A 27,517-nucleotide genomic window follows, 5' to 3' on the forward strand; every position below is an offset into this window, starting at 1 on the left:
CTCCTGCACTCCTCCATGAGGGAATACCCAAGACCAAATAAGCAAATGTGTTGTCCAGAGCAATATAATACTGATCTAATTGTATATCGAGTAGAATAGCATAAATTCAGTTAGGATAAGTAGGAGTCAGTATATGAAATAAATGAATAGAGTGAGTTAAAAGGGCAATCCTCACTTAATGCATCACCTACATCCAATAAGAAACTGCATAGATGCTTTTTTTTCCTTTTTTTTTTTTTTTTTTCCTTTTCAGGAACTGTGGAATTTCAGTTACAGCCACTGGACAGGATTGTATTCAAATGCATAAATTTCTACTGTTTCTATAACAGGTTACACTCTCTAGAAATAAGCTGGTGTATATAAATTTTCCTGTTCAGTTGTATACCTATCTCATATATATTGAATTTAGCATTGAGAAAGGTGATTCGGCCAGCAAACATCTTGTGCGGCAAATGGTTCTTTTGCTAATAGATTAGAATTTTACTTACTTCTGGTGACTAGTTTAATGCCTTTTGATCTCATTCCTACTTAATACACATATACTACTTTGCTTTTAATGGACTGGATTATAAAGGCTAATAGCATTCCTAAAGCTTTTTAAAATAGCTGACTTGTGTCAGTGCAGAAGGATTTTAATTGTTGTGAGGTTTAGTTGAAAGCTGACAATAGCGCTAAAGAGTAAATAATAATTTGACTTTACAGAGTAAAAGTAATTATAAACTAGTTGGGCAATAAGATGCCTGGCAAAACCACATGTTGCTCTTGTGGAGAGCAAAATAGGAGTTGCCTGCATTGATCTTCATGATACCATAAGCTGTTGTGTTTCTCCCAAAAGCTGCTTCTTTCTATTGAATAAAAAAAAAAAAATAAATCTATGCTTCTTTTTTAATGAAGAAAGTCTACTCTGGTGTTTTCATTCTATTTGATAGCTCTGTAAAATTAGTCTGGTTTTTCTGGTTTTCTTAAGTCTGAACTCATCCCTCTGCAGGATATAAAAAATTACTGTTCACTCCTGTAGGTGAACACAGGTTTACTAGTTTGAATAGTCCCGTTAATCTTCATAACACCTGGTAGTGTGTGCCTAACCTATTACTTGTTTAGAAAATACGTAGGGCAAATCATCTGTCTTCATACAACTGTGGGGATATTTAGAGGATGATGATCTAATTCCATGAATATTGTGGCAATATATAGCCTTTTGATGAAGGGGCAGAGGGTGAATTTTGTGCAGAAGTAATTGTTTTGTTTTGTTAGTGATAATGCCTGCAGTGGTGTTCACCTGGACATGATCTGCTTCTGTGTACATGGAAGGAAGGATATGCTGCAGCTTTAGTGGTATTATGTCTGGATACTACATCTGTATCTGTTAAATGTACAGGCAAACTTGTTTAACCTTAAAAATTCTCAATTTTTCACTGACAGTAGCAAAAAAGGTTAAATTCATGACCTTTGCTTGGTTCTGTTTTATTTAAGCTTATTAAAATAACAGTAAGTTTTCTAACATTTTGGAGCTTGGTTCAAGGTGTGAGCGTATCCCGTATTGGATGTAACTCTGTTCTTTGTTATAGATTACAAATGTGGTGTTACTGTTTTCATGGCCTTTTGCATGACTTCTTGTTTTATATATGGCAGACAGAAGAACAAAAGCAGTGTCTCTGTATACCATAAAGGAGATATTCTTTTGGAGATACCTTTCAATGTGTTGAAAACTTTCTGCAAAAATGAGTCATTCAGTCAACAATTAAAGTAAATTTTAATATTTGCTTCAGAGATTTAACCCATGAGATAGTGTTCAGTATCATCTTTTAAAGATCAGGACCTCATTGGGACAATTGTGTAATCATAGATAGATATGGAAGTAATCTCTTTCCCTAGTTTAGAGCCTTAATTAAACTACTCATCCGCAGTGTGAAAGGTGCTAAAGGACAGTCTCCAGGACACTGTAATTTTCTAAGTCACTCTGTAACTGTTGTCATAGGATTTTCACACATCTAAATTCTGGAGTGGGGGTGACGGGAGTCAGATGAAACCATGCATATTACCACAGCAAACTTCACACTTGAATGATTTTTCTCGACTAATTTTAGCTAAAACTTCTGCTCTTTTTACTGCAAAGTCAGCCATTTTATATTTCCAGGGCTAGCATTTGACTTTTATAGGACAAAGTTTAATACAAATGATGCATAAATATAGCAACAGCTGAGAAATAATAGTTGAGTCTAAATTCTGTTTGCTTTTCTGTCAGACTGAGGGTTTTTGCCAAGTGTTCAAAGCACTGACAGTAGCTGATACACTGTCAGTGAGAGTTTACCAGTACTCCGTGCTCATCAGCTAGGTTAGCCCCAAGAACCATCAGCTTCTTTCGTTCCCATTTTCACTTAGTCTCCCATCAAGAAATTTAACTGAGAAGGAAATAACCCTCTTCCACCTCTGACTTTCTGATATAAGGTAATTGTTCTGTGTAATTTGAATGGAGCAAGAAGACAAGAAACTTTGAAACACGATAACACGCAATTAGCTAAATGAGAGGAAGCGTACTTCATGTTAACAGTTATTAAACGTATATGTGTTAGAAAAATCAGGGTCCAGGTTAATGGGCATAATCTCCTTTTTTATTTTTAGCCACGTAAATATGTGAAGTTTAATATTCTAGCCTTATTTTGCTGATTGTTTTTAATTAGTTCCGTTAGTTTAGTCTCTACCTCATTATTACTTTTCATGGATGAGGCTGATAGTTGAGTTCAGACTTTTTAAAAAATGTGTGCAGGAGGAGTATGAACTATAGGACAATAAGTAGTCTTTAAAAAATGAATAAAGGTGAATGACTGAGATCTTGTAGATCTTTGAAGTAGGAGTCCCAAAGACTGAATTTGACATATAGATTGATACACACGAGCGATGTTATTTGATGAGTCATTTGTCATAAACAGGTTATACTGCTGAAAAATTTAGGTTTATTTTTCATGAGAGAAGAATAACATGATTGATGACACAGTTTTTCATGTGGATTTCAAAAAGACATACTTGAGAAAATATAATTAAATAGACTGCAATCAGTAAAGGGCTAATAACATACTAAAGAACTGTGTTACCATATTTAAAAAAAATTGCGATAGGTTATTTCAGCTGAATATAACTAGAAAAACAAGGAATCTAATTTTTTACAATAATTTATAATTTAAATCAGTTGGGCTTTGCTTCTTTAAATACTTATTCTTAAAAAAATGATAGTTTTGATTAATATGATTGGTCCAAACATAGTGAAAGCCGCCATTATTTTCAGGATTTTTCCTTATTCACATGGTACTTAAGATTTTTGAGTGTTTTCTCAAAATTAGAGCCCTGTTGATTTTCTGTGTCAGGAACCCAAAAAGTCAAGGAACTGAAATTTTAAGTTTGTTTTTTGGGGACTTGTTTTGTTTGATTTTTTTTTTTTTTAAATAATTGTAGCTCTCATGCTTCTGTATATGCAGATATAGTTCTGAATATCTGGAGAGTCCTATTGCTGTTAGTTTTTAAACCAAACCAAAACCCATGGTTCTTGTGTATGTGGCCTTTTGTTGCACTGAAAGTACATGTTAAAAGTGTAGCTGTGTTTTTTCCACAGCTAAACTGACATAAATAGAATATTCAGTGGTGTCAGGGAACAATACTAGCATAATTTACTGATTCAATGACCAGTTCAACAGAGATTTTCAAAGTATTTTCTTCACACATAAATTCAGATTATTTTCCTTCTATGTCTTTATTGTATACAACATAGTAATTTACAAAACATCTAAACAACAGGTTTGTCATAAGAACTTTATGTATTAGCTCTACAAATGGTTTGGTTGTGTAGCCTTTTAATAATGAAATGGAAAGTACACAAATCAGTCCTGTAATGTCTCAGAGAACTGTTTTGAACAGAACTTTTAGTATGTTGAGTGTCCTTTGAAATAAATGGACAAACCCCAGCCTTTACATTAATTTTATATTAGCAAGGGCTATTGTACTTCAAGTTTGGAGAGGATCAACTCAAAGCAGGTCTCTTTTTATGTTACTGCCTTGCTTGAGATTTGATTTTAATCCTAGTTTCACTCCACAGCTCCCAGAAAACTGCAAATATGATGCAATGATGCAAGTGAGAAAAAGATGAGGTGACAGTAATTTGGCAGTCTTCAAAATGTGCAGAGTGATCAATCTGTGTGGATTAACTAAACTTATACCTAGCTTTATCCTACATACATAAACAAGGGTGATGTTGAACAAACTTTACTTGAACAAATTATCTTGTCATATCTGGCATTGCTGAAATTACTGAGTTTTCAGTAGCTCTCGTAAATCCACTGTGTACAGTTGTCAGATGACTATGCCAAAGTCTTGCTCAAATCCTCTCACCTGGATATGGAAGGGGGTAGCTTGGTGTGGTGTGTTTGTTTTGCTTCTATTTTCACTGTTTCACAGCTTAAACTGCAGAAAATGTTCCTCCTTACGTTGGACTATTAAAATAAAAAATATTTCACATGTTGGACTAGACATTCTAAGGATACTGTTGGCCCTCAAAAAGATAATATGCAAGAGGGAGAAGCATACAAATACTAACTGATTGGGAAATCAGTATTAATCACTCCTAAAATAAGAAAATAAGACCTGCAAAAATCCCTCCATCTATTTCAGTTATTGGTAGTAGACCCAGGAATCCTATGGTAAATATTTTCAGTCTTGGGTTCATCCTTCCCCCTCTCAAGTATCTAGAAATCTTCAGGAAATACAAAGTCCTGGGCTCAGGACCAGCATGGCTTGGGAAAACTATACCGACCTTAATTATGCCTGATGCAGGTGTAATACAGGGTAAAGAGGATTAAGGGGTCTGAGAGCAGTAACAAGCAAAAGATAATTGAGTTATGGTCATGTCAACAAATGAAAAATAAAAAATGTGAGGGTTTTTCTGAGTTATTTTCACTGCGCTTTTTGTTCAGCTTCCTTTTCTCTGAGATTCAAAAAGTGACCTGTCAGAAGACTTTTGTAAGACTTATTTTATTAGTTCTGTAAGCCACAGTGCAATAGCAACAACTGCCTTTAGGATAATAGCACACAGAACTGTAAAGAAGGCATCCCAGAAACCTGTGTGTTGGCTTTCTTTATTTGTTTTTGTTAATCCTCTGTTTCTGATACTTACATGTACTGTATTTTCAACAGGAATGTGAAAATATCTGAGAGTCAGATGCTGCTGCCGTGTCAGTCTTAACAATATCATACTCAAATAATAACTGGTGGAGCCATTTGCTGGGGGGGAATTGTTGCAAAGCTTGTGCAAAGGACTGAGAGACACCTACTTTTGTACGTGACACAGAATAACAATGGACAGTTGCTCTGTCGTGTAGTCATAAAGAAACCTACTCCTTTGCACTAGAAAATTCAAAAGTTACTAGCAAGTTGTTTGTGAAAATATGAGGAGAAAGAATTGCTTTGAGGTAGTGGGTGTTTGGAGTGGATGAAGAACGTAAGGCACGAAAATATAATGGTATGTTTGAGAGCTGAAAAGCGGATTTATTTTACATTGTTTAATAACCTCACATATGGGGGGGATTCTTCCATTATACTGCTCTAAAACCACCTGAAAATTATCTTAAAATGGAAATAATTCCTATCACTAAACATACGCTCAGCTTTAATTTTCCATACTTCATTCTGATATGCTATTGAAAAATTTGATCATCCATGATCTTAAAAAGTATTAATTTATACTATAGTTTCATCACTTGTTCTGTTCATGAATAGAACAGAGGCATTTATAAGTATTTCCTTAACATTTGTATTAACACAAGTACCAAACTCTTGATTAGTTATATAACTTGATAATACTAAGCAATTTATTCAAAATACAACTAATCAGGAAGGTAGGGCTTAGAAAGGTTTACTGTTGCTTAGAGTGAAAGAGAGTGTAATTAGAATGATAAAGTAGTCATGATTGGAATAAATTATTGAGGTTACAGAGATTAGACCTTAAACAATTTGATTAATGTTTAGGAGACATTGAATGTAAATATGTTGCAGGCCTTTAGTCATTAAAAAAAGTGGATCCTAGAATGTAATCCTTTCTTCAATGGGACTTTTGCAGACAGAACAAAACTCTTAATGCTAACTTTCTATTTCTCTCCTCCCAAATCTTCTGCTATTTTACCAAGGTATTTTTACTTGTTGTTATCTGCAAAAGTTCTTTACCTGTTGTTTATCTGCAAATTACAATTACCAAAAAATGTGTGGAAATGTGTTTGCTAATCTGAAGAATGACTGGGAAAGAGGCCCACATATTTCTGAAGAAAATTCAGTTAACAATTAAGATTTTCTTTAAAATATTTGAGTCATAGTTAATTTGCATTAGGATTTATTATCTGAGCAAACCTGACCTATTAAACCTTCTAAATCTATTACTGTCAGTTAATTTCATGATTACAAGAAGAGCACATGGTGTGCCGTAGCAACACAGCTATTCCACCAAATTTTTAACTTGAAATCACCATTGTGAAGTTTATCATTGAATTATTAGACATGATAAATTATTTTATGCTAGCCATTCTCATGTCCATCTTTTTAGTATTTTCTTTGTCATTATAAGTGTCTTTGGCCTTACAGGCTAATGAAAGGTTCTCGTATCAAGTCTGATTACCACTCTAATGTTTTCCAGGCGTGCTTGGTGATGAGTTTGACATATGAAACAATTTCCTACGGTAATAAAGCTAATTAAAGTGGGCAGTCATCCTCACATCACTCTTTAATGAATTATAATGAGCTCATTAATCTATCTAGTCTTGCTCACCACATCTATTGACTAAGCTTCTCTGGTGGTATGTAAGGATAGAACACTTACCCGGGAAAAAATGGAAACTGAAATACATCTATTTTCCCTTTTTTGAAAAAAAGCCAGGAGACAGCAGAGGTATTGCTGTAAGTCGAATATGCTTTTGAATAATTAAAATGAGAAAGGGTAAACAGCTAAGACCCTGTAACTGTGGTGAAGGAAGAATCATAATTAATTCTTCTGTGACACACACATATCATGTAAAAAATGACTTACAAAAAATATTTTAGTAACTGAATCCCTGGGGAAACTGCCTAAAGAAAATAACATCAAGCTCTTTTTTGGCTGAGTTTCTTGGCATTTTTTTTGTTTGCTCAAAATGAGCAGAGGAGAGGTTGTAAGGTTAGGTTTACCAATTCTGTAATGACAAATATCGAAGAATTAAATAGTAAGTCTTAAAAGTTGAAAGAGGTGATTCATGCAAATACACATCTAGAAGAACCCCTTATTTTTCTTAGATTATAACCCTGCAACTTTCCCCATCTGTAGAAGATAATGTCTAGTAAGAGCTAATCACAGCTAACCTATGAAGTTACCTAGTTCTTATTAGCATTTGGATGCTTTTAAATCAAATCCCACAGGCATAATTAGAATGTTATTACCAGGGAAATTACTCTTTAGTTTACCTCCGTTTGTTTCATGTGTTTTAATATTAATAAAAAGTTCTGCAGAACCTATGCTCATGAGTGTATGCAGAGAAGGTAAAGCAGATATGCTGTTACAAAGCTGAAGCAGCAGCCATATTCCATAAATTTCCATTGGTGTCTTGTCCGCCACAGTGCTGTTTTTTCATTGTGCCGTTTTCTCATTTGTAACAAAGAAGCTTGAATGATGTTCTACTTGAATCAGGAGTTCATTTTATGCAGACTATTGAGATTTTGTTTCATTTTCCTGTGGAGAGAAAACGTGCAGGCAGCTCAGTCTTCGTGATGGGTGACCAGAGCAGCTGCAGCAAATGCAGGTGACTCAGGTTCAAGTCCCTGTTGTGATGAGGAAGCACACGTGTCTCCATCCACCTCCCCCTCTGCCACCGAAGTCATGGGCAGGCTATTCTTCCACCTCAATGGTAAAGAAACATTTTGCCCCTATAAGGTTCTTTAAAACTGATGAATTTTTATTCAAAGCGGTCAAGGGCTTTTTCTAATCAAATAAACACTTTAAAGTGAGGAAATGCATTGTTATAAAATCCCCAACTGGCTTCAGTCTAAGTGCTAATCTGCTACTTGGTTGCAAAGAAATAAACAAAAGATGTCTTTACTTCATGGCCATTGTGTTTCCCATGGTATCTTGGTATTATTAGGGTGTTTATTTGTCTGGTTTTTACAGAGGAACGTTTTATCAAGATAAATTTATAGTGCTTCTAAATACATTTTTAGTTCATTTTTAGGAAAAGAACAATATAGTTATACAAGTCTTGCGTAAAAATACTTGAAATATTCTGATTTAAAATGTAGAGGGATTTCAATATATATAAAAAAGCCAAACAAAACCCAACCCTTCATATTTCTGTTATTTTATGCGAAGAATTTTATTTCTGCTTGGCTTAGTGCATTGATTTATCTCTTTACGTGGTAGCCTAGAAACAGTGAGAGCAGTTCTGTATTAGCATGTTTGTTATGGTAGTGAGTGATGTACTGATTAGACTGTACTGTCTTCTATACTGGACAAACTGGTTGGTATTTATAGCTGGTATTGTATTGTCTGAGAAGACTTAAATTCTGCAGTATCTTTGTAGTTATGCTATCATAGGACAATTATCTTTTGATAGCTGAATTGTGTTGGTCTGAGTTACTTGGCAAAGCCTTTCTTGTTTGGTTGTTTGCTTCTTTTTTCTCAAAAACTCTTTAAGATAAACAAGTCTTGCCTTTTGTAATGACCATAATATCAGTCCGGAAATCAGATTTTCTGTATGTATACAAAGTTGATGATATTCGAAGATTGATGTAGCTGCATAAAATTTTCCGTCAGAATGTCCCATTGGTTGAACAAAGGTTTATTCTCAACTGAAAAATGCATTTTTGTTTAAGGTCAGTAAGTCATGAGTATGCAGTTTGTGAGGGAGTCACGCTGGATGTATAGTCTAGTTAAGTCAATTGACTTTATACATGTGTACTTGGTGTGAAGTGTGTTCTCTGTAATTCAGAATCTATTCTTTCCTACTGATAGGAAGAGATAAAACTTCAGTATTTGTAAAGAAGCAGTGTGTGTCAGAGCTTAGTGTACTAAATGGCAGTAAATAAAAGAGGATATACAAAATTTTTTATTTAGAGAAACAAATCTGATTGTGTTTAGCAAGTGTGTTAAAGGTAGGAAATCTTCATGTTTTATATGTGCAAATTTTACATAGAGTGTAGCAAGGTGTTCTGAAATATCAAAATAAATGACAGCTGTGCATCATTTTGCTATTCATTGCTATTTTCTTTAAAGGGTCAGTAATATTATACAGTGTGTTTATTTAAATATTTGCAAGTCTTTAAGAAGTAGAGAATTAGAACCATTAAATATAGTTTGAGAAGACATCATGTTCTCCACAATACACCTTCATGATATAAAAATAAACTGTGGTACTTCTGGGGTCTCGTTTTATCTAAATGTGAGGGTCTCTTTCTTTCCTGTGTTACAGCTGTGGATCTAGTAAGCCTTTTGGAATGAGTTAGATTGGTGTGAAAGTACTGAAAAAATTGCCAAAGCAAAGGTATTTGTTATTTGCACACAACATCCATATGTGCAAGCATTTGTATATTTGATCCTAAGGACTTGCTGGAATTACACATCATTTTCATAATGATAACCTCAAGCAGAGCTGGCTGGATCTCTTCCTTCTTATTCTCTTGAGAGGATTTAATAAGATTACTTCTGTTAATTCCAATGTGCTTGGAAGATCTCAAAACTTACTCATTGTTTCCCTCCCCAAATCATCTTTAGCAGTCTAAAATTATTTTTTTATAAAACAGTAATGGTAAAATATATATTTTGTCTTGTGATTATTGTGTACAAGATGTTTTTTTGTTTCCTCACAACTGGAAGAGCTGAAGTCACTAGTTCCTAATGCTCCCCTTTCCTCCTGTCTGAAGCTTTCTTGTGGTTCCAGAAAGCAGGACAAAGAATATTTTAAAGCTTAAATGATGAATTCAGCCTAAAATAATGGAAATGTTCATATTTTCAAGCTGATAGTAGAAGACTACAGTGGATTGAGAGGAGACTTGAGCTCGGTGGCCTGTGCTTTTTTGGAGCTAGAAGAAATTTTTCTATTCATCCCAGGGCAGGCAGGATCCAACTGGGGCTCATTTTGTTCTGTTTAGACAAATGAGATTTTGTGTAGGACATTATTCTCTGAATATGAAGAAATACATTTACTGGTATGGCAGTAATGAAACTTATACAAAAATGCTGCCGTTGGCAGATATTTTTACTTTACTTTTTTGGCCTGAATGTTTTTTGTCATTCTACTTGACAGAAAGAAACTGACATACCAATAAAAAAGTGGCTGCATTTCAGTTCTGAGTGAAATTGTATTTGTACAAAGTTATAGACTGATTCTTCACATGAAAGATCTATATGCATTACATGATTAATAAGGTTGTTTGCATGTAAGAGTGTGAACAGGTTTTGGTTTTGCTGATTTGGTTGGTACTAGGAAAGAAAATAGAAATGAATAGCTTATTTTTTCCCTGATGATAATGAGAGTTAATAGAATATTAAATTGCTAAACATTATGGTTACAAACAGACAAACCCCACCCTGATTATAGAAGGTTTTCTACAAGTTAATAAGTGCATTGAAGTCTTCCAGAGAATTTGCAATGCTTAAAGAAAATTGATGGTTGAAGAAGCACTCCTGGCAAATAAGATTATTGTGGGGAAGAAATAAAAAAAGTGTTTGTTTTCATATAAATAGATGCACCAGTAGCACTGGGAGAACTAGTCCAAGGGATGAGTCTTGAAATGCTAGTTTAAGATATCTGGGAGTAGTAATGTAACAGCACAGAATAAGAAGTCTCTTACACTAGCTACTCATTTGAAGTATGAAACTGATAAGAGAAATAGTCAAACTGCTAACTCTTGCCTGTTATCCCTTTTTAGTAAAAGGATAGAGGGAAATAAGATGACAGGTTTTTGTTTGTTGGAGTTTTTTTTAAAGTTATTTTAATTTGGCTTTCTTGATGATTAAATTAGTAGAAACTCTTCTGGAAAATAGATTTACTTGGACCGTGAATGAATATAATAAAGGGGGGAAAGCAGACCTGACTTCCCGAGATCTTAATCATAACAGAAGTCTGCTGGAAGAGTCATCAGCATGTGAATAAGGATGATCTGTTTTTTGTAGTTAACTTAATTTCCAAAATCTTTTAACAAGGCCCTTCATCAAAGGCTTTTAAAATATAAGAGGAAAGTCTTCTCTTGGATTAATGGCAGATGAGGTGTAGAGTACAAAAGACATGAGTAAGTAGTCTTTTATTAAAGGAAGAATTATATTTCTAGAGGGTCCAGAGTAATCAGAATTAAAATGGGGTATGAAATGTTGCAGAAAGATTTCATCATACTAAATGATTTAAAGATGAAAGGCAGTTGAGATTCAATGTCAGCAGACACAGTGGAGTACCCAAGGGAACAACAGTCCTATTTTTCTAAATGAAGAATGAGAACTTTTAGACGTAGTTCCTCAGAAAGACTTCCTTAATAATTATTAAAATTAAAAAAAGAAGTACATACAGTTGAGCCATTATTCTTGATAGTTCTTACAGCGTTCTTGATGAATTAGGTAGAGGGACATTGTTCCCAAAATTTGTTTATTCTGAAGTTTCTGACATTTGACTTTAGATTTACAAAAGAGTGCTTGATTGTGTTTTTTCGCCCTTCTATACAAAACATAGCAGATGCGTGATTTTTTTTCTATAAATTTGTGCCCTTAAGATTTATTTTGAATAATTACTTACAAATTAATCCAAAGCAAAATATCATAGTGCATTGTGTGAATGGATGGCTCATCTGCTGCTTTAGTGCTACATGGAACCCTGATTACCTGGTTTGAATGAATGATACAGTGCAACTAGAAAAGGTTGTTGATAGGTTTTGACCAGAGATACAGAGTGTCTTATGTAAGGACAAAGATATTTCTTAGCTTTAAACAGAGTGGACAGTAGTTATGCAGGAAGCATACAGACTTATAAAACAATGGAAGGTGTGGAGGAGATGGTTAGGAAGTAGTCCTGTCTTTTCTTAAGATAGGAACAATTACATTGTTCCACAGCAGGTTGAGAAGGAAGGATGGGGGGATTTGTTTCACTCGGTTGTTTTCTCTTAATGAATGTGTGATTTATTTAGGGATATCATCAGAAGAGGTGTCATACTGTGTGTATGAGTTCTGACCATAAAGGAAGAATGAGTGAAGTTGTTATATTGGGAAAAATACATTCATATTGCTTGTTACACTCTTGGCTGCTATTCATGGTTTCTGCAGATGAGACACATCTTCGCCTTCATCTAGTATGATCATTCAGTTTTATGTTTTGCTGTTTATTAGTCAAGCTTCATTCCTTTAAAAGTAATGCTTTTAATTATTGCTCTGAAAGAGAGCAAATTTCAGCTGTAGTAAAAAAACAAAACAAAAAACCCGCCAAAACAACCAAATTAATTTGTCCAATCTGCATTTCCAAGTTAACATACATGTGGATCACTGTGAAGAAAATATTATTTATTTAGCTCTATGTTCATAAATGTCTGAAGTTAAAACCTGCATAGCCTACATAGTCTTTTTGATGCTACTTTCATAATAGAGTATCGATTGAATTCTAGTATTTCAATGGATATAGCTGCCGTAATTTGTCCAGTAAAATATTTATTTACATGTTCCATGCAATTGAACTTAGAACGTGTTATAATATTGCATAAGGATTTTTTTGGGAGATTAGGCACCTTTATTTATCATTATAAGATCAGGTCCCCTGCTCCCCAAGCTCCATTTGATTTCCTGATCAAGAAATGAAATAGGGTTGTTCCTTTAGAAATATCATTTGAATACTAAAGCTGTGTGGAAAGAAGATGTACAACATGGTGTCTGTTTCTGATATGACCGTGGTTTCCTGCTTAAGGATTTTACTGACCTGTTTTGTTCCTACCAGAAAAGTAACTTGCAGTGAGGCTCTGCTTGTGCTGGGTCAAGATGGCCGTGGGAGATTTCTCTGAGTTGCCTGTTAAGCTTTCTAATAGGAACTTCTGAAGCATGGACTTTCTCTCACCCTGGTACTGGGCTTAAGCAGCAGCTGGCAGGGCAGCTTGACGTGAGAAGCAGGAGAGTTAAGTGTGACCATTGCCTGCAGTCAACGACTGCTCTTTGGGAGCATTGTTGGGACTCCAGCCAAGACTAACTGGACTGGCACAGCACCAGAACAACAGATGAGCCAAAAAAACAAAATCAATGTGCTTTGCACATGTGAAGAAGTGCAGCCAGCCAAATCATTTCTCTCTTGGTGTGATTGAAAGGAATTGATACAACAGATATAAATTGATGCAGTAAGTAGAGCTAGATTGAGCACAGAAAGGGAAAAAGTCATACTGCGTACATAAGGTACCATGGTGGACATACATCAGGGGACCAGATCAGTGAACTCATTTTGACACCCTGAAGCAAATAATGCAGGTTCAGGCTCTCTGCCTTGTGCTAGTATCATTAAGACTTTAATTAAAACAAGAGTAACAATAACCCATACAACTACTCATGATCTGACAAAAACCTCATTTTTGAAAACACGGTCTGTAATATCTAGAAGTCTACTCATGTGTAATCTCAAATAGTAAGATGCTCTTACTTACATTAAAACTGGGTGTATCAATATGATACATGTTAACACAAGTGGAGTGTCTGTTTGGAGATAGATAATGGTGCTACTCTACAATTTTCATGTAAGATCCACAAAACTAATTGTTGCTTTTCAACTGTCAGATATTTTAAAGTGAACTGTAAAAGATGTCCACAATCCTGTACATACTCTAGACTCCTATGCTGTTGGCATTATAATCCTATATGCTTGTGTTTTCTCTGAATGTTCTAGGCAGGTATCTAGAAATGGATTAATTTTGCCATATAGATCTGCTGTATAACTTAGAGGAAGCTTCAACTGTTACATCATGTATGTATCTTTCTGGACCTGGTATTCAGTTTTAAATTTCTTAGTTTGATTTGTTCTAGGATTGTTTTCTTAAGACACTACATCCTAAGTAATTGCTGATTTTTTGCGGTACCCTAAGTTGGTAAACAATCTGTTTAGCATCTGATATTCAGCACATTTATCAAGTGAGTTTTATGATATTCTAATTTTATGGTACAATTTTGGAAGCATATTCTTATTAGTATCAAAGCAAAAGCAGTACATTTATCTTTCATGATATTTGGTTAGTTCTGTTTATAGCCCTTTGATTATAGTAAGCACGATATGCCTATTTGTTCTGAAGTATGAAGAAGTATAAAGTAAGTATTCAAAATGGAAATTATTATGCTTTTTGGCACTTACACATAACCTGCTGCAGCTGTCTTCACACACAGAACAATTTGTCATCTTGTGACCTGATCTACTGAGAAACAGATTTGCTATTATGTTTAGCATTTTCCCAAATGGACAGAATTAAACTAAAACAGGAAAATACTAGCATTGAGATGTAGCAATCACTGTCACAGCTGATGACTGAAAGTAAGAGGATGATAATTTGAAGAATATTCTGACCATAAACGTGTATGATAATAACAGCAGATCCATAGTGAACTTGCAGCTAAATCATGATTATTTTTTTTTTACAGTATCAGAGCATATAAGTGAAGAAAATGATAAATAGTCACTGCTTTTACATTTTTTTATTAGGTACACTTGGAATTTATACTACAAACCTTTTTGATTACATTTTAATAAAAGAAAGTAGTTTGAAGATGCACAGTTTTATTTACAGATCATCCTGTGTCTAACAGTTCTCTTCAAGAATGAGATGTTAATTGACTTCTCTTTTTATCAAATATTTCCAGAGTCTTGGACAAGCCTGTTATAAACGTGGTTGCTGCAATGGAGAGCAGAATTCTTATCCTTTTTTCATAATAAAACAATGAACAGCATTCATAAAAATAATGAGAATAACATTATAACATGTTATACTCTATGTAATATGTAGTATATATCATTTATTAAACTCAACAAAATGGCCTCAAAGCTACAGTGTATACAGGAGCATAGATTGAATTATTTGGACTGATGTTTTCATAGCATCCGTGTTCTCATTAGACTGATAGCCTTGATAAAATATTGATATAAACTCATTTTGCAGGAGGATAAGTAGTCAAAACCACATCAGTATTGACAGAGTTCAAGTTTATCACGCTTGTTATATCCTTTTGAGTCCCTGAACTCTACATGGTCTTAATTTCTGCACTCTTACACTTGTTATTAGCTGATAACTAGAGGTCCAATGATTTTATTTTTAAACGAAGTGTTGTGCAAATACCAGCAGATTTCCATAAGTTTTCTTGTTGTATGGCTTTTATGTGTGGGTTTTTTAAAATATTGATACTCCAAACCATTAAATTTCCCAAACTAAATATATTTCCATGGTAGAAGGATATAAAGATAGAGATCTTCAGTTACGTTTGTATGACCAGCTAATTGGTTGGTTAGTTTCTTATGTCTTTATTACTCAACAGTGCAGTCATTTAATTTGAGTTTCTCCTCTTGGGTGTTTATCAGAACAACACAAAGCTACGTGATCGATATTTCTTCTTCACTTAAGGTGTTCAGATTTACATGAACCCATTAAATTGCCTGTGGACAGCTTGCAGACTGCCTCATGGTCCTGGGTTTTGCTGCAGTTTTAGCTATTAGATTCATTTTCATGCAAGTCAAATTGAATTCTTGTCAATGGTTATGCTGCTAAGTGGTAACTATTTTCTTTTCTCCCCTACTTAATACCAGAATTGCTGCTGTTTTGGCTGGTGTGGGACAAAAGATGTATGCATGCTTTGCTTTTCCTCTGGATATCTGTTGTGCTTTCTTTTTCATCTCTCCAAGATCAAGAGCTCTGCAATAATGCTTCTAAATTGATATTTCTTTAATGTTGTTTTGTATGATTAAAATTATAACATTTCATAGCTGTTCCTTAAATGAAAAGGAATGACCTGATAGGATCTTTAGTAAAAAGGCTTAAAAATCCAGAAAACAAAGAAATGGACTTCTGTGCAGGGAGCTATTCACATTTCTGTGTAATGTCTTTGGATGCATTAATTTGTTTATGAAGCAGCTTAGAAAATGTTTTTGAAAATACCACACATGACAAAGGAGAATTGAGTTTCATTATTTGAATGTAATTATCTCACACTGTGTGAAACAGCCTTTTCTTGTCAAGAGTAAAGTAAAAGTGTTAAGCCTATTATAATATCTCTTTTGATGTTTTTGTAGGATGGAATAAAAGATGAATGCTCGGTGCTGAAGCTGCAGCTGAAGGAGAGAGATGAACTCATAGCCCAGCTTCGTGAGGAGCTGGTAAGCAGAAGAAGCAATCTTTTTTTTTTTTTTTTTTGTGGGTGATTTTGAGTTCGTTTACCTGAGAATGTCACTCCAAGAGCAGAAATTAAAGAAATACAATTTCACACCCTCTACAGAGTAGCTAGCCTAAGGCTATGCTAATCATATGGATAAACACTGATAACACTGACTGTACATTTCTAGGGACTTGTCAGCCTCTGAAGTGGCTATCTAGATTCACTGCTAGTTGAAGTTTCTTTGAAAAGACTGTGTTGACAGTTGTCTTGATCAGAGGCAGATTAAGTAGCACAGCACTGTATGCATATGCCAGAAATCTTGAAGGGCCATGCACATGCCTGATAAATTGTCAGTACTTCTCCCATGAGCTGCTTTTCACATGCACAAGTTTGTTCAGTAGAAAATGAAATGCCTTTTTTTTTATCCATAATGGATGTCTTTACATAAAATAATAAATATTCTTACATTTGCTGAACCTTTCCATAGCGTATGGGCTACTAATTCTTGACTGCTACCATTTTAAGGATAGACAGAATACTTTCCAGTGACTGAAGGAAGTAAAATACCTGATATAGAAATTAAAAAAATCAAACACATGAAAATGCATTTTATTATTCTATTAGGCTGTATTAACAGAATTTTAAAATTTCTTTTTTGCTGGAACATGGATGTCTTTAGTATTTTTAAATAAAGGAAGAGCAATTTTTTACCTCTTTGTTCACAGAGAACTGAAACGCTCTGCAGAGAAAGCATGTAGGGTCACCACATTCAGGAAGGCATTCAACACATGCATTCCTTCTATGAAAGCTGCAGGTGTGCAGGCACCTAAGATTTTTTCTTAGCACCCTTTGGGATATGGGATTGTTTCCTTAATTAGATCTTAATTAGCTGATCTACCTCAGGGCCTTTTTGTGCTTTTCTATCTCATGCCTCATGGCTAGCTCAGAACTGGAACAGAATTAATTCAGGTCTATCTATTGTTGCATCTTTTATATGTTCACTAAAAACACCAGTATGCTTTTATGCCAAATAGCTTATAAATAGCTAAGTTTCAAGTTGCATGCAAAAAATGTAATGCTGGTCAAGGATGAAAGATTTCTTTGCTATAGTAACATCTGCAAAATAAATACAGGTCATCAATATTCTTGGTTTCATATTTGGCTACATTAAGAAATGATATAGTATGTAATTATTATCTAAAATTAAATGACAAAATGGGACACGGGGTGCATCAAGCTTCTGCACAGTCCTGGAGCATTAATTTTATATCAGTCAAGTTCAGAACATATGCTATTTAACTGGTCCGCAATTTTGTCAACGTGAAATTACCCTGTGTTGATACAGGGAGCTGTAGCTCATTTGCTGTTAACTGTTGTCAAAGTTCATCTGTATATATGTCAGTGTCACAGGGAACTGTCATAATAGACAAAAAAACTATAACTTCCTAGGGCTATGAAATAAGGATTTCTGTATGATTGAAAGTAAGTGTCATGGACTTAGTGCATGATTAATTGACTTCAGTTTTGACACTCTAGGACTTGTAAAAGGAGTGCAGGTGAGATTCCTGAGACCACATTTAGTCATTTGAAATTAAGTTTTGAAAGGACTCAATATATTATCTGATTTACTCCTATTGTACTAAATAAAGAGAGACTGGAAGCTGAATATGACTGAAACTAGTTTTAGTTTAGAAAAAAAATAGTGGGTGCCCACAGGATTGGAAAAAAAGGATTTTTATTTTTTTGTCTGAGATATCTAAGTACAGTCATAAATTATTTTTTTTTTAATCTCTACTATGTCTTCTCCTGCAATAAAATTTATCTGTAAAAAGGTGGGGGTTTTGTTTGTTTAAGGGTGCAGTGCTGTAAGACATGCCAGGATTTCTAGAGCAGCTAGAATTAGTGGCAGTCTAGTAAAAGAGCTCACTTAGAAGTTGTACCAGAACTGAACATTATGACAATCTTCCAGAAACAATGTGATTTTTATCACATTGTCGGGATCATTGAACTAAAGTCTACTTTTTGAAGGACCTCAGCAATCCAGCTGGGGAAGTACCCACTCAGCTTAGGCATGGGCGCTGTCTAAGGTTAGGTGGCTACGAAACAGCGATTTCCAATAACATTTTTGATCTTGAGCATCTAAAAAAGGCTCAATATGGTTGCAGCAAGCCCCTGTTGTTTCTCTGTTGCTTCTGATGACCTTGTATGAAGCTGATGATGCAATCTGAAGTCCTCTGAGGAGAAGAAGGACTTCGGTCCTTCTGGACACCACCACTTGCACTGCACATCCAGTGCTCTCTTCCTGGAGGTGCCCTGGGCCCTGCCACCATGGCACTTCATGAAGTTTGCTCTTGATTGTGTGAGGTGTTCTTAGGAGCTGCATGCAGTGGACTGTTCAGGAAAAGCAAGCTCTCTTTTCAGAGTTGTTAGAAATGAATTAAATTTAAAATGATTGCTAGAAAATTCTGATAATGTTTTCTTTGCTTACATAAAATTGGCCAAAAATGATACAAAGCATGCTTTAATATTCTGCAAATGCTATAGTTACTTATGTGTTTGTAAGACTGTAAATATTCAGAAAGTGAATGTTTACAAAAGTTAAGAGCAGTAATTTTTGGCTAATGAAACTGTACATGTTTCCATGTCTGCAATTTATTACAGGCTTAGCACTTGATGGATAACTACCATTTTTATTCTTGTATCTTAGGGCAACCTATGTTCCACTGTCATTCTGAATATGGAAATGTAAGATTTGTAAATACAACCTACCTATCTTGAAATTGTGGCATCATGATGCTAATTCAGAGATAGCACATAAAAATTGATTTGAGTGGGAGTCAGTTTTGTACTTCTTGAGAAGTACATGGAAATCTGTACTTTCCTTGTTATTTTCCATTAAGTTGAATGCTTGCATGTAGTTGTAAACCCCTTGGTTAATTGGCTTTACTGCAGAACTCTTCAACTAAACTAAAGTGAATTTCAGGTAAATTTTGGCTCTCCAGGAGCTTTCACTTCTTTCTCTTCTCTCATTTTTCTGGCGTTTCCTAGTTACCTTCCCCTCTCCCCTTGGATATTTTTTTTTTTAACTTTCAAATAGTGTAAAGAAGTATTTCTGCCTCATTTGAGTGCATTATGAAGGAGACCTTGCATGGAGCTGAGGGTGGAAAATGTCAAGGGGGAGTGTGAGCTGACTTGCTGTAAGCTGATGAAGGTTCTAAACACCTGAAACTGTTCTCTTTTGTAATTATTACCCAGCTTTTTAAGGGAGAAAAAGATTAATACTTCAGGAATGAAAATAAGGGTTTAGATGCTCAGCTACAATACCGAGGTGAAAAGGATAAAATGCAAGGAGCGATCACCTACTTCTGAGCAAACAAAAAAGAACACATAAAAGTAGTCTCTTGCGAATTTTTTGTTTGTTCTCTTTTTAGTGATTATTTTGAATTGACTCCCTTGGTCATCAGAAGGGTATCTGTTTGTCTTTGGAGAAATAAATAGGGGTAGGCAGGGAAGTGGGATTAATTCCTCTAATCTCCCATTATGTCCTGAAAAATACCTGCTTCAGAAATTGAAGGAGAGGTTGTCTTCCAAGATGTCAGGTGCTAAAACCTGCTTTAAGGCTCCCTGTAAAGATAAACCTCAGCAGAAACTGAAAGTTTGGGTTCGAAACATCGCTTTGTCTCAAAGCTCTACTCATTTGTGAAAATATTATCTTATCTAGTAAATCAAAGAAATTAATTGTATCCATTCTGCAGGGTTTGGTAATGGAGTCATTTATGTGCTCTTATTTTTTTTTTTTCATTTTTCTCTTTTCTTTCTCCCTTGTCCATCCCCCCAAATGAGCCAAAATAAATGAATGTCTTAGTTTTCATTGGGCACAAAGATGTTTGAAAATTTGGCTGTCTCATGCCCAGCTCTACCTGTAACTGCATCTTTATGTACGTTTTCCCAAATCGATCTTTTTCCACTGCAATGTGAGCACTTAGAATGACTTTAAGCAGAAAATATTTTCATGGTATATTGGCAAAAATAACTGACTGCTGTTTACAGTAACATTTATTCTATTGCTGTCATTGGTACAGCGACATTCACGCTGAAAAATGAGTGTTAACAGCATTATCCTTTCAACCTTGATTCCCTGTGTAACTTGAGTCATGTGTCATGTGCCACAGAAATAAAAAATGTAGTGAAGCAGTTTGAGTGGATTCTGAGTAGAACTGGAGGCAAAGTTAGGTCAGGAAATTAATCCCCCTTATGGCCTAGCTGTTGGAGATACTTTTCTGCTGTGGAGGTGGCTCTTTATCAAGTATTTGGACTTTTTACATTTATGGAATAGCTAGGTACAGTGCTAGCTAAGTGGGCTTTTCGTCAAGCTGTAGAAGCTAATCCTTTAGGACCGGATATTCCATAAGACGTAGCTGCCTTTTTTTTTTTTTTTGGTCTTTTCAAATCATAAACAAGCTCTACTTCCTTGCCCAAAACTTTATGTTAAATGATTTGAGGAGGTGGGGGGGCTTGTACTGTAATTTGGGGGAGGAGGTGTGTGTGTGTGGTTGTTTTTGGGAGGGAAGTGGGGTTTTTTTGTTTATTTGGGGTCAGGGGGGAGTTATGTTTGTTTGTTTGTTACTGTTTCCTAAATATAATCTATTCCTGGAGAGCAAGAATGATGGCAAGCTTAGCTGTTTCTGTAGATCGATTTCAATAATGGGCAATTAGCCAATTGCTGATGTTTTGAAGTATCATGAAGATGAGTACTTGTTATTCAGCTTTGAAGTGTAACAGAAAGCCTTAGATGCATTTGAATCCTGCTGATGAACTGTTTATGAAAGACACTTAGGTTAAGTGTAAAAATCACTTATGTAGTTATGCCGATACAGATCCCTTCAATTTTAGTCTTAACATCACAACTTGTTTTGACAGGCAAAGAATGAATTTTTTTTTTTTTTAATGAACTTGTGGTAAAATAATTTTTTTTAATTGTTAGGAAAAATAGAAATTTTCATTAGTCCAGGCTATTTTCAAAATTTGAAAAAAGTTGTCTTTGAAACGTTAAGGCAATCACATAATTCCCATTCAAAAGGAATAATAGTCCTTATGTTTTTAAAAAAAGTAGCCTAAATTAATTGTTACGCTGATTATCCATTTTTTCTACATTCTGCTGGTTTGTAGTATTATTACATGTTGGCTATTTTATGAAAAGATATAGACCTGTGGATGATTTACATAAGAACCAGCATTTGTAAGTACTTTCAAATCCTCCTACTTCCTCATATTTAGGAAACGTTTGGAGTAGAAAAGAAATAGATTAGGTGTACTTAAACATTATTAAAGTATCAGCCTTCTTCCCCCTTTTTTACAGGAGAATTAATTGCTTGTATTCAAGAAAAGGCTTATCTTGGCAGTAATTACTCTCTGAATCAGTTCCATAAGACAGACATGAAGTGTTAAAATGGCGATATCCTATAACACACAACGAGGATTAGGCTCCAATTCCTCTTTACACCAGGCCCTTGATGAAAAGCTGCCAGTCAGATAGGATCTTTAATATTGGCGCTTGTGGAGGTGATTCTGCATATGAGTGTAAGTCTACTACAAAACATTTTCCTATTGTGGTGTTTGGCACAGATAAAAAAATGTGACAGTAGCATTGAGTAGTGTATTCCTGGTCTCACTGAGACTCTGCTCATAAAAATAACACTGCAAAAGTGAGCAAACCTGAAATAATAAATTTGCTCAAAGTGTCCCTTGAGACACAGTGCCAAGGCTTACCCTTCTGTAGTAGTAATGCACTGTGTATGCTTGTCTTCAACAGGAGTGTCACTTGAGTGTCACTTGTAGACAGGTGACTTCGTGAGATGTGCGCTCATTTTCCTGACAGGCCCTCTACTATAATCAGGCAATTCTGATCTGGCCTTACTCCAAAATCTTGGAGAACTTTAATTTTTGATCTATCTGAAGGACAAAATGTAGGTCTCAATTTCACTTTTTTTTTTTCACTTCATTTTTTTAATAAGTTTTAAGTCTAATAAAGATCTAAAGGTGGCTGACAATTGAAAATCCTTTTGCAGTAGGCATATTCAGGGAGGGGTAGGCTTTGCTGGTTGTGCAGCTGTTTCTTTGCAGTTTGCTACAGGGGACAAAAGCCTTTTGGTGATCTTAGAATGTTTAAGTCATTAACTATTTCAGTCTCTGATGGTAAGCAAAGGAAAATCCATGTGGTTTTATAAGTGCTAGGAATAAAGGATATGATGAGGTCAGCAAAGAGCCGGTGTGATTTTTGTATAGTTTAGATTGCTCAAAATTCTATTTTTTTAAATTTAGTTTGTGTTTTTCATATAAACATGCACACGTCGAAATATATATATATTTACAGTAATACATGTATTTAGAGATACACAGAAACATGCACGTATTCACACACAAATGCACATGCTGTCTCTCATTCAGTGTCTCCTTGGTAGTTACCTTGCACTCAGGAATGACTAACACTTTATGATAAAGAAGGTCGTAGAAGGAAAGCTGGCTAAAAATATTGAAATTCATTGTTGCTTGACATGGCCCAATGTTAGTGATACTAGATGAATTCTCAAAGAAGTACTTAAGTTTGAGCTGGCATGAAGGTGACTGCTGTCAGTATCATCTAATGGAATACTATTGTGTATGTGTGTTTATAAAAGCATAGAGGAAAGTAATGTTGCTTAAAATCAAATACGCATATGCTGAAAAGCTTGTTTTGCTTCTGAAGACCAGCAGTTTAATTTGTATGACTTAACAGCTTCAGTATGTTGCTAAAGGCATGTGTGTGACACATTTTTATTGTAGTTGTCTCATAAATGCATCATCCTCAGCTCTGCATCACGGTGTTTAATGAATCAACTGGTAGTGTTATTTCTTTCAATAATTAATTTTTAGATTGGGGAATACTTTTACTTTTTAGGATGTTTCATCTGTCTGTGTAGTTCACTAAGGATTGATAGGAGGATAATGGGGTTTTTTGCTTTTTTTTTCCTTCCCCTTAGTTATAGTTTGGTGCCTTGTCCAGTTTCTTTACCATACCTGAGCATGATTCACAGAAAAGTCTGTGCATAAACACTGGTGTAGCAACATCACAGTGAAGAATCATCTGTATTTTAATGGCAGAATACAGTTTTTCTTTACATTCTGGTGAAGTTCTTTAAGACAAGAGTGTTATGAGGTTTTCGTCCTCAATTAATATGGTTTCATTCACTCATGGTATATTCATGTCTAGAGGTGAGGTTTTGCTGGCACTTTATCTCCCGTCAAAAGAGATTTTAAACTCAGTCACATCGTGGTTGCTGTGGCCAAGGTGGCCACCAGTCTCCACTCATGCAATCCACTGTGTTGACAAGCAGCAGATCAGCAGGCATACCCAGTTTGTCTATGTGAAGCTTTAGCTCTGAAATTGAAAAGGTATTTCTGTTACCCCCTCCAGTTTTTGGAGAGCAAAACTGTCCTTTTCCATAGCTGTTTCCCATGTTTGGGAGAAGTGAATTAAATAGAATGAAGTATTATTTATCTTCTGGTGTTTGAGTAGCTAATCATTATCTTGCATGTCCTCTGTTATCTCTGTTATTTTTGCCAGTGTAGGTGGGAAGGATGCTGGTCCTAAAGAGCTACTAGAAGTGGCCATTTATCCATCCATGTGTTTCAGAGAATTTAGATAAATGCCCTTTTTCACAATATGTATTTTACATGAAGTGGTAGGTTTTGGTCATGGGGTCAAGCCTCTTTCTTCCATCCAGATTTTTAATGCTCCACTTTGGGTTGGTCTTCTGCTGCTTTGATTTCCTACATCTTTCTTCATCTTTTAAAATATAGTTCTCTTCTTTCTATAGAATCCATGCAGTCTGCACATCTTTTAATGTTTTGTCCATGTTTTATCAATTCTTGCTCCAGAAGCTTGTTTGATGCCCATTTCTAGTTTTTTGGGTGAAGGCTGCTACTGCTTTCAAGCTTTGACATTTGTACTGCTGTTCAGCTGTAATACCTTTTGACTCCTGATGAGATTTCTTCAATATCCCAGTGCAACGAGAAGGGAATGGATTCCATGGCAAAGTTTTCCGAAATGACCTGCTGATTACCCTGTATTTAAGCTGGGTGTTTGGTGAGGTAGGCAAGGGTCTGTACAAATGCTCCTTCATTCTTCAGGGAGGAGGCAGGTGACTGAAGAGCTGTAATGCTTTCATGCTGAGTGGTAGTAAAAAGTGCCATGTGGGATATCATTGATGAAAAAAGTGTGTTAGAAGACTATACACAAAAGCCTGAGTAATGTCCTAGCAGATTTCTACTTTCATTGGCAAATTCTTTCCAAAAAATATTGCTCAAGTAATCTCCTTTCATATTTTGTCTCCCTTGATAGTTTAACTAGATGAACTCTTTATATTCCCCTGTATCTTGATTAGAAGACAATAAAATGATTGTATATGGTCATAATCAGAAAATCAAATAAAAAACAATCTCACTGACTTTTAGCCGCATATTACAGTTAAATTATAAGGAGAAAAAAGGCTACTGGTTAATAGTAAATCAACTTAATCTCACTCGTACATTTATTTGGTTTGTCTGGGGTATTCAATTCTGAGTATTTTTTCATTAGGTTTTTCTATATGGCTACTATAAACTATTTCTTAATATTCTTTGTTGACTTCAGAATATAGAGTGAAAATATATCTTTTTGCATTTGGTTGGTGAGGTGGTTTTTTTTTTTTCCGAGCTGTTGTTCATGAATTATTCAGTATGTTTGAAATGTACTTAACGTATTTCAACGTTTTCTAGTAATAATGGGAGACATTTATCTTACCCTTCCCAATTTGACTTACAGATGATATTGTTTTTCTCAAAGGGAGCTCTGGTGATTTACCAGAAGAGTAATAGAGTTTGCAGACTGTGGTATTTATCAGAATTCGCCGATTATTAACACAGGATTTTATAAAACCAGACTTTCTCACAGTGTGATATTTGTGTTGCAGCTTAAAAATGAGGGTTTCACCAAACAGTGCTACTTGAGAAATAGGTTGCTGTATTATTCTGGCTTTAGAGAGAACAAGTGGAGCTATTGTGCTACTAGTATGGTGATGAGAAGGAATAAAAATAAACTTATTTAAACTTGCTTCAGTCTGGTTGGTGTGGTTGTGGTGGAGCTCAGGTTAATAGGCCAAAAAAATAAAAAGTGGAAGTAATTAAAGGGTGATCTAAAGAAGCAGAAGAATTCATTCTTTTTTTTTAGCTGAACTGTGTTTATTGTACTGCTTTGAAGAGCAGGGTGATAGGTTCTAAACAGAAGGGTGGTATACAGAGGAGGATTTTTAGATTGTCTCTAGATCCACCTTTCGAGATCACTTCAACCAGAGGCATGTTCAGCCTGTAGAACTTGCTGTGCAAAGGATCCTCATTTAGCCAGTGTGAATAAGAAAGCTTAGATCATTTTCTGGAATTTTGCAGAATTAATTTTGTTGCATCTTCAATTTATGGAAATGGAATTCAGTTCTTAAGGGACAAAGATGTTTGCTCTCTTTTCTCCCTCAGGTTCAGAACCATTGGGGTGATAAGGGTAGAGAAAAAGGAACTGATGAACCACCAGTAGCTTAGAACATCTTTTCTAGTGCTATTTTGTCTTCATTTGTCAGTAATGTATGTCTCTTTTTCTTGATTTGACCTACAAATTCATGGACCATTCTGCTTAGTCAGCAAAATTTAAGAAGTATCCAAGCAGAGAGCTTTTTTTCACATATATTTTTTTGCAAAAATCTGGTTTTCTGCTGAATCATGTAGGCAGATTGAGAGGGAGAGAAAAAGCTGGTTCTTAAACAGTAGGGCTTCAATTAACTGCTGTGTGCAATTGTACTTAACCTGTAGGAAATCGGGAAGCTGGATGTTGCGTGCTTGTCTGTTTGTCTGCATAGAAAGAACCCTAAAAGTGTGGCAAAGATAAAGTTGTGTCTTTGATAATTCCAAGAGTCAGTAATAAAACATGTCTGCAGAACATGAAGTTTTTTCTTAATTCCATTTCAGCTTTATTTTTCCTTTTTTATTAATCTTTACAATTTTTTTTTCATTATTTGTGAATTATTGAAACCTTCTATATACATGAAGTCCCTAATAGGGAGCTTAATGAGTCAGGGAGGCTGATCTGATAAGGACTACATAAAATTTGGCCTGAGAAGTACTAGAAACACCAAAAGACTAGCAGTGACCATGTAGCCCAGAGAGTTGTTGATACAGGCTGTCAGTTGAATTGCAGTTCTGACTGTGAATAGCGCTGAATGCAATGAACACTTTAAGTTTGGGCTTAAATGTACTGTGTTTGCCCAATTGCTATGTTCAATTGAAAAAAACTGAGAGAAAAGTAGATAAAAAGTTTTATCTCTAGAGAGATAAAAAAATAAAAAGAACATTGTCCTGTAAGACCAGTTGCAGAGCACAACAAATACATGCATAAGTCAATTTATTAGCTCTCACATCTTTGATGCATGATACATTATGTCATAAATTCTAATATCATTTGATGTTGTTCTTTTTTTTTTTTTTTTTTAAGAACATAAGCAGGTAACTTAAACTATGGGTGATTTAGGAGTGAAGGACCAGTGCTACCTCCTGGCTCAAAGTAGCATTCACTTCAAAGTTAGACCCGATTGTTCAGGGCATTTTCTCGCTGTGTTTTGAAATTTGCCAGGGATGGAAACAATGCAGCCTCCTTGGTCTAAGCAGTCCTGTGAAGGATTTTTTTTCTTGTGTCCAGTAGGACTTTCTCTCATTGCAACATGAAGTGTTGCTCTTTGCTCTTCTCTGTGTCCATCTAGGAAGGCTCTGGCTGCTTCCTCTGGCTTCTATCCTGTTTGATAGTGGGAGAGAGCAAATAGATCCCCTCTTTGCCTTCCCTTTTGCAGACTAAACAAACTATTTTCTTTAGCCTCTCCTTCTTTTTTGTTTGATCCACTATGACAGTGGCCTGAAATCTCTCCAATTTGCATCCACTTCTCGTACTGGGGCACCCTAAACAACGTGTTTTATTTTCAGGTGCAGCCTCCACAGCACTGAGGGATAATACAGTTCTAGGCAATTTCTGTTTGCATGCTTGGCACAGTAGCCCAGCATACTGTTAAATTTCTGGTCTTAGTGTCTAAGCATAAGTCATAT

At 35.3% G+C, this 27,517-nt stretch overlaps 1 protein-coding gene across 1 annotated transcript in view; it reads left to right on the forward strand.

Annotated features, from left to right (window-relative positions):
* Positions 1-27,517, forward strand: part of CCSER1 (coiled-coil serine rich protein 1) — a 650,146-nt gene that overhangs the window by 342,995 nt on the left and 279,634 nt on the right. The window contains exon 8 of the mRNA XM_017831720.1: positions 16,278-16,361. Coding sequence (XP_017687209.1) covers positions 16,278-16,361 — 84 coding nt within the window. The remainder of the gene's footprint in view (positions 1-16,277; positions 16,362-27,517) is intronic.

Source organism: Lepidothrix coronata, unplaced genomic scaffold (genome assembly GCF_001604755.1).
Source record: "Lepidothrix coronata isolate B3197 unplaced genomic scaffold, Lepidothrix_coronata-1.0 Scaffold195, whole genome shotgun sequence".
Classification (NCBI taxonomy): domain Eukaryota; kingdom Metazoa; phylum Chordata; class Aves; order Passeriformes; family Pipridae; genus Lepidothrix; species Lepidothrix coronata.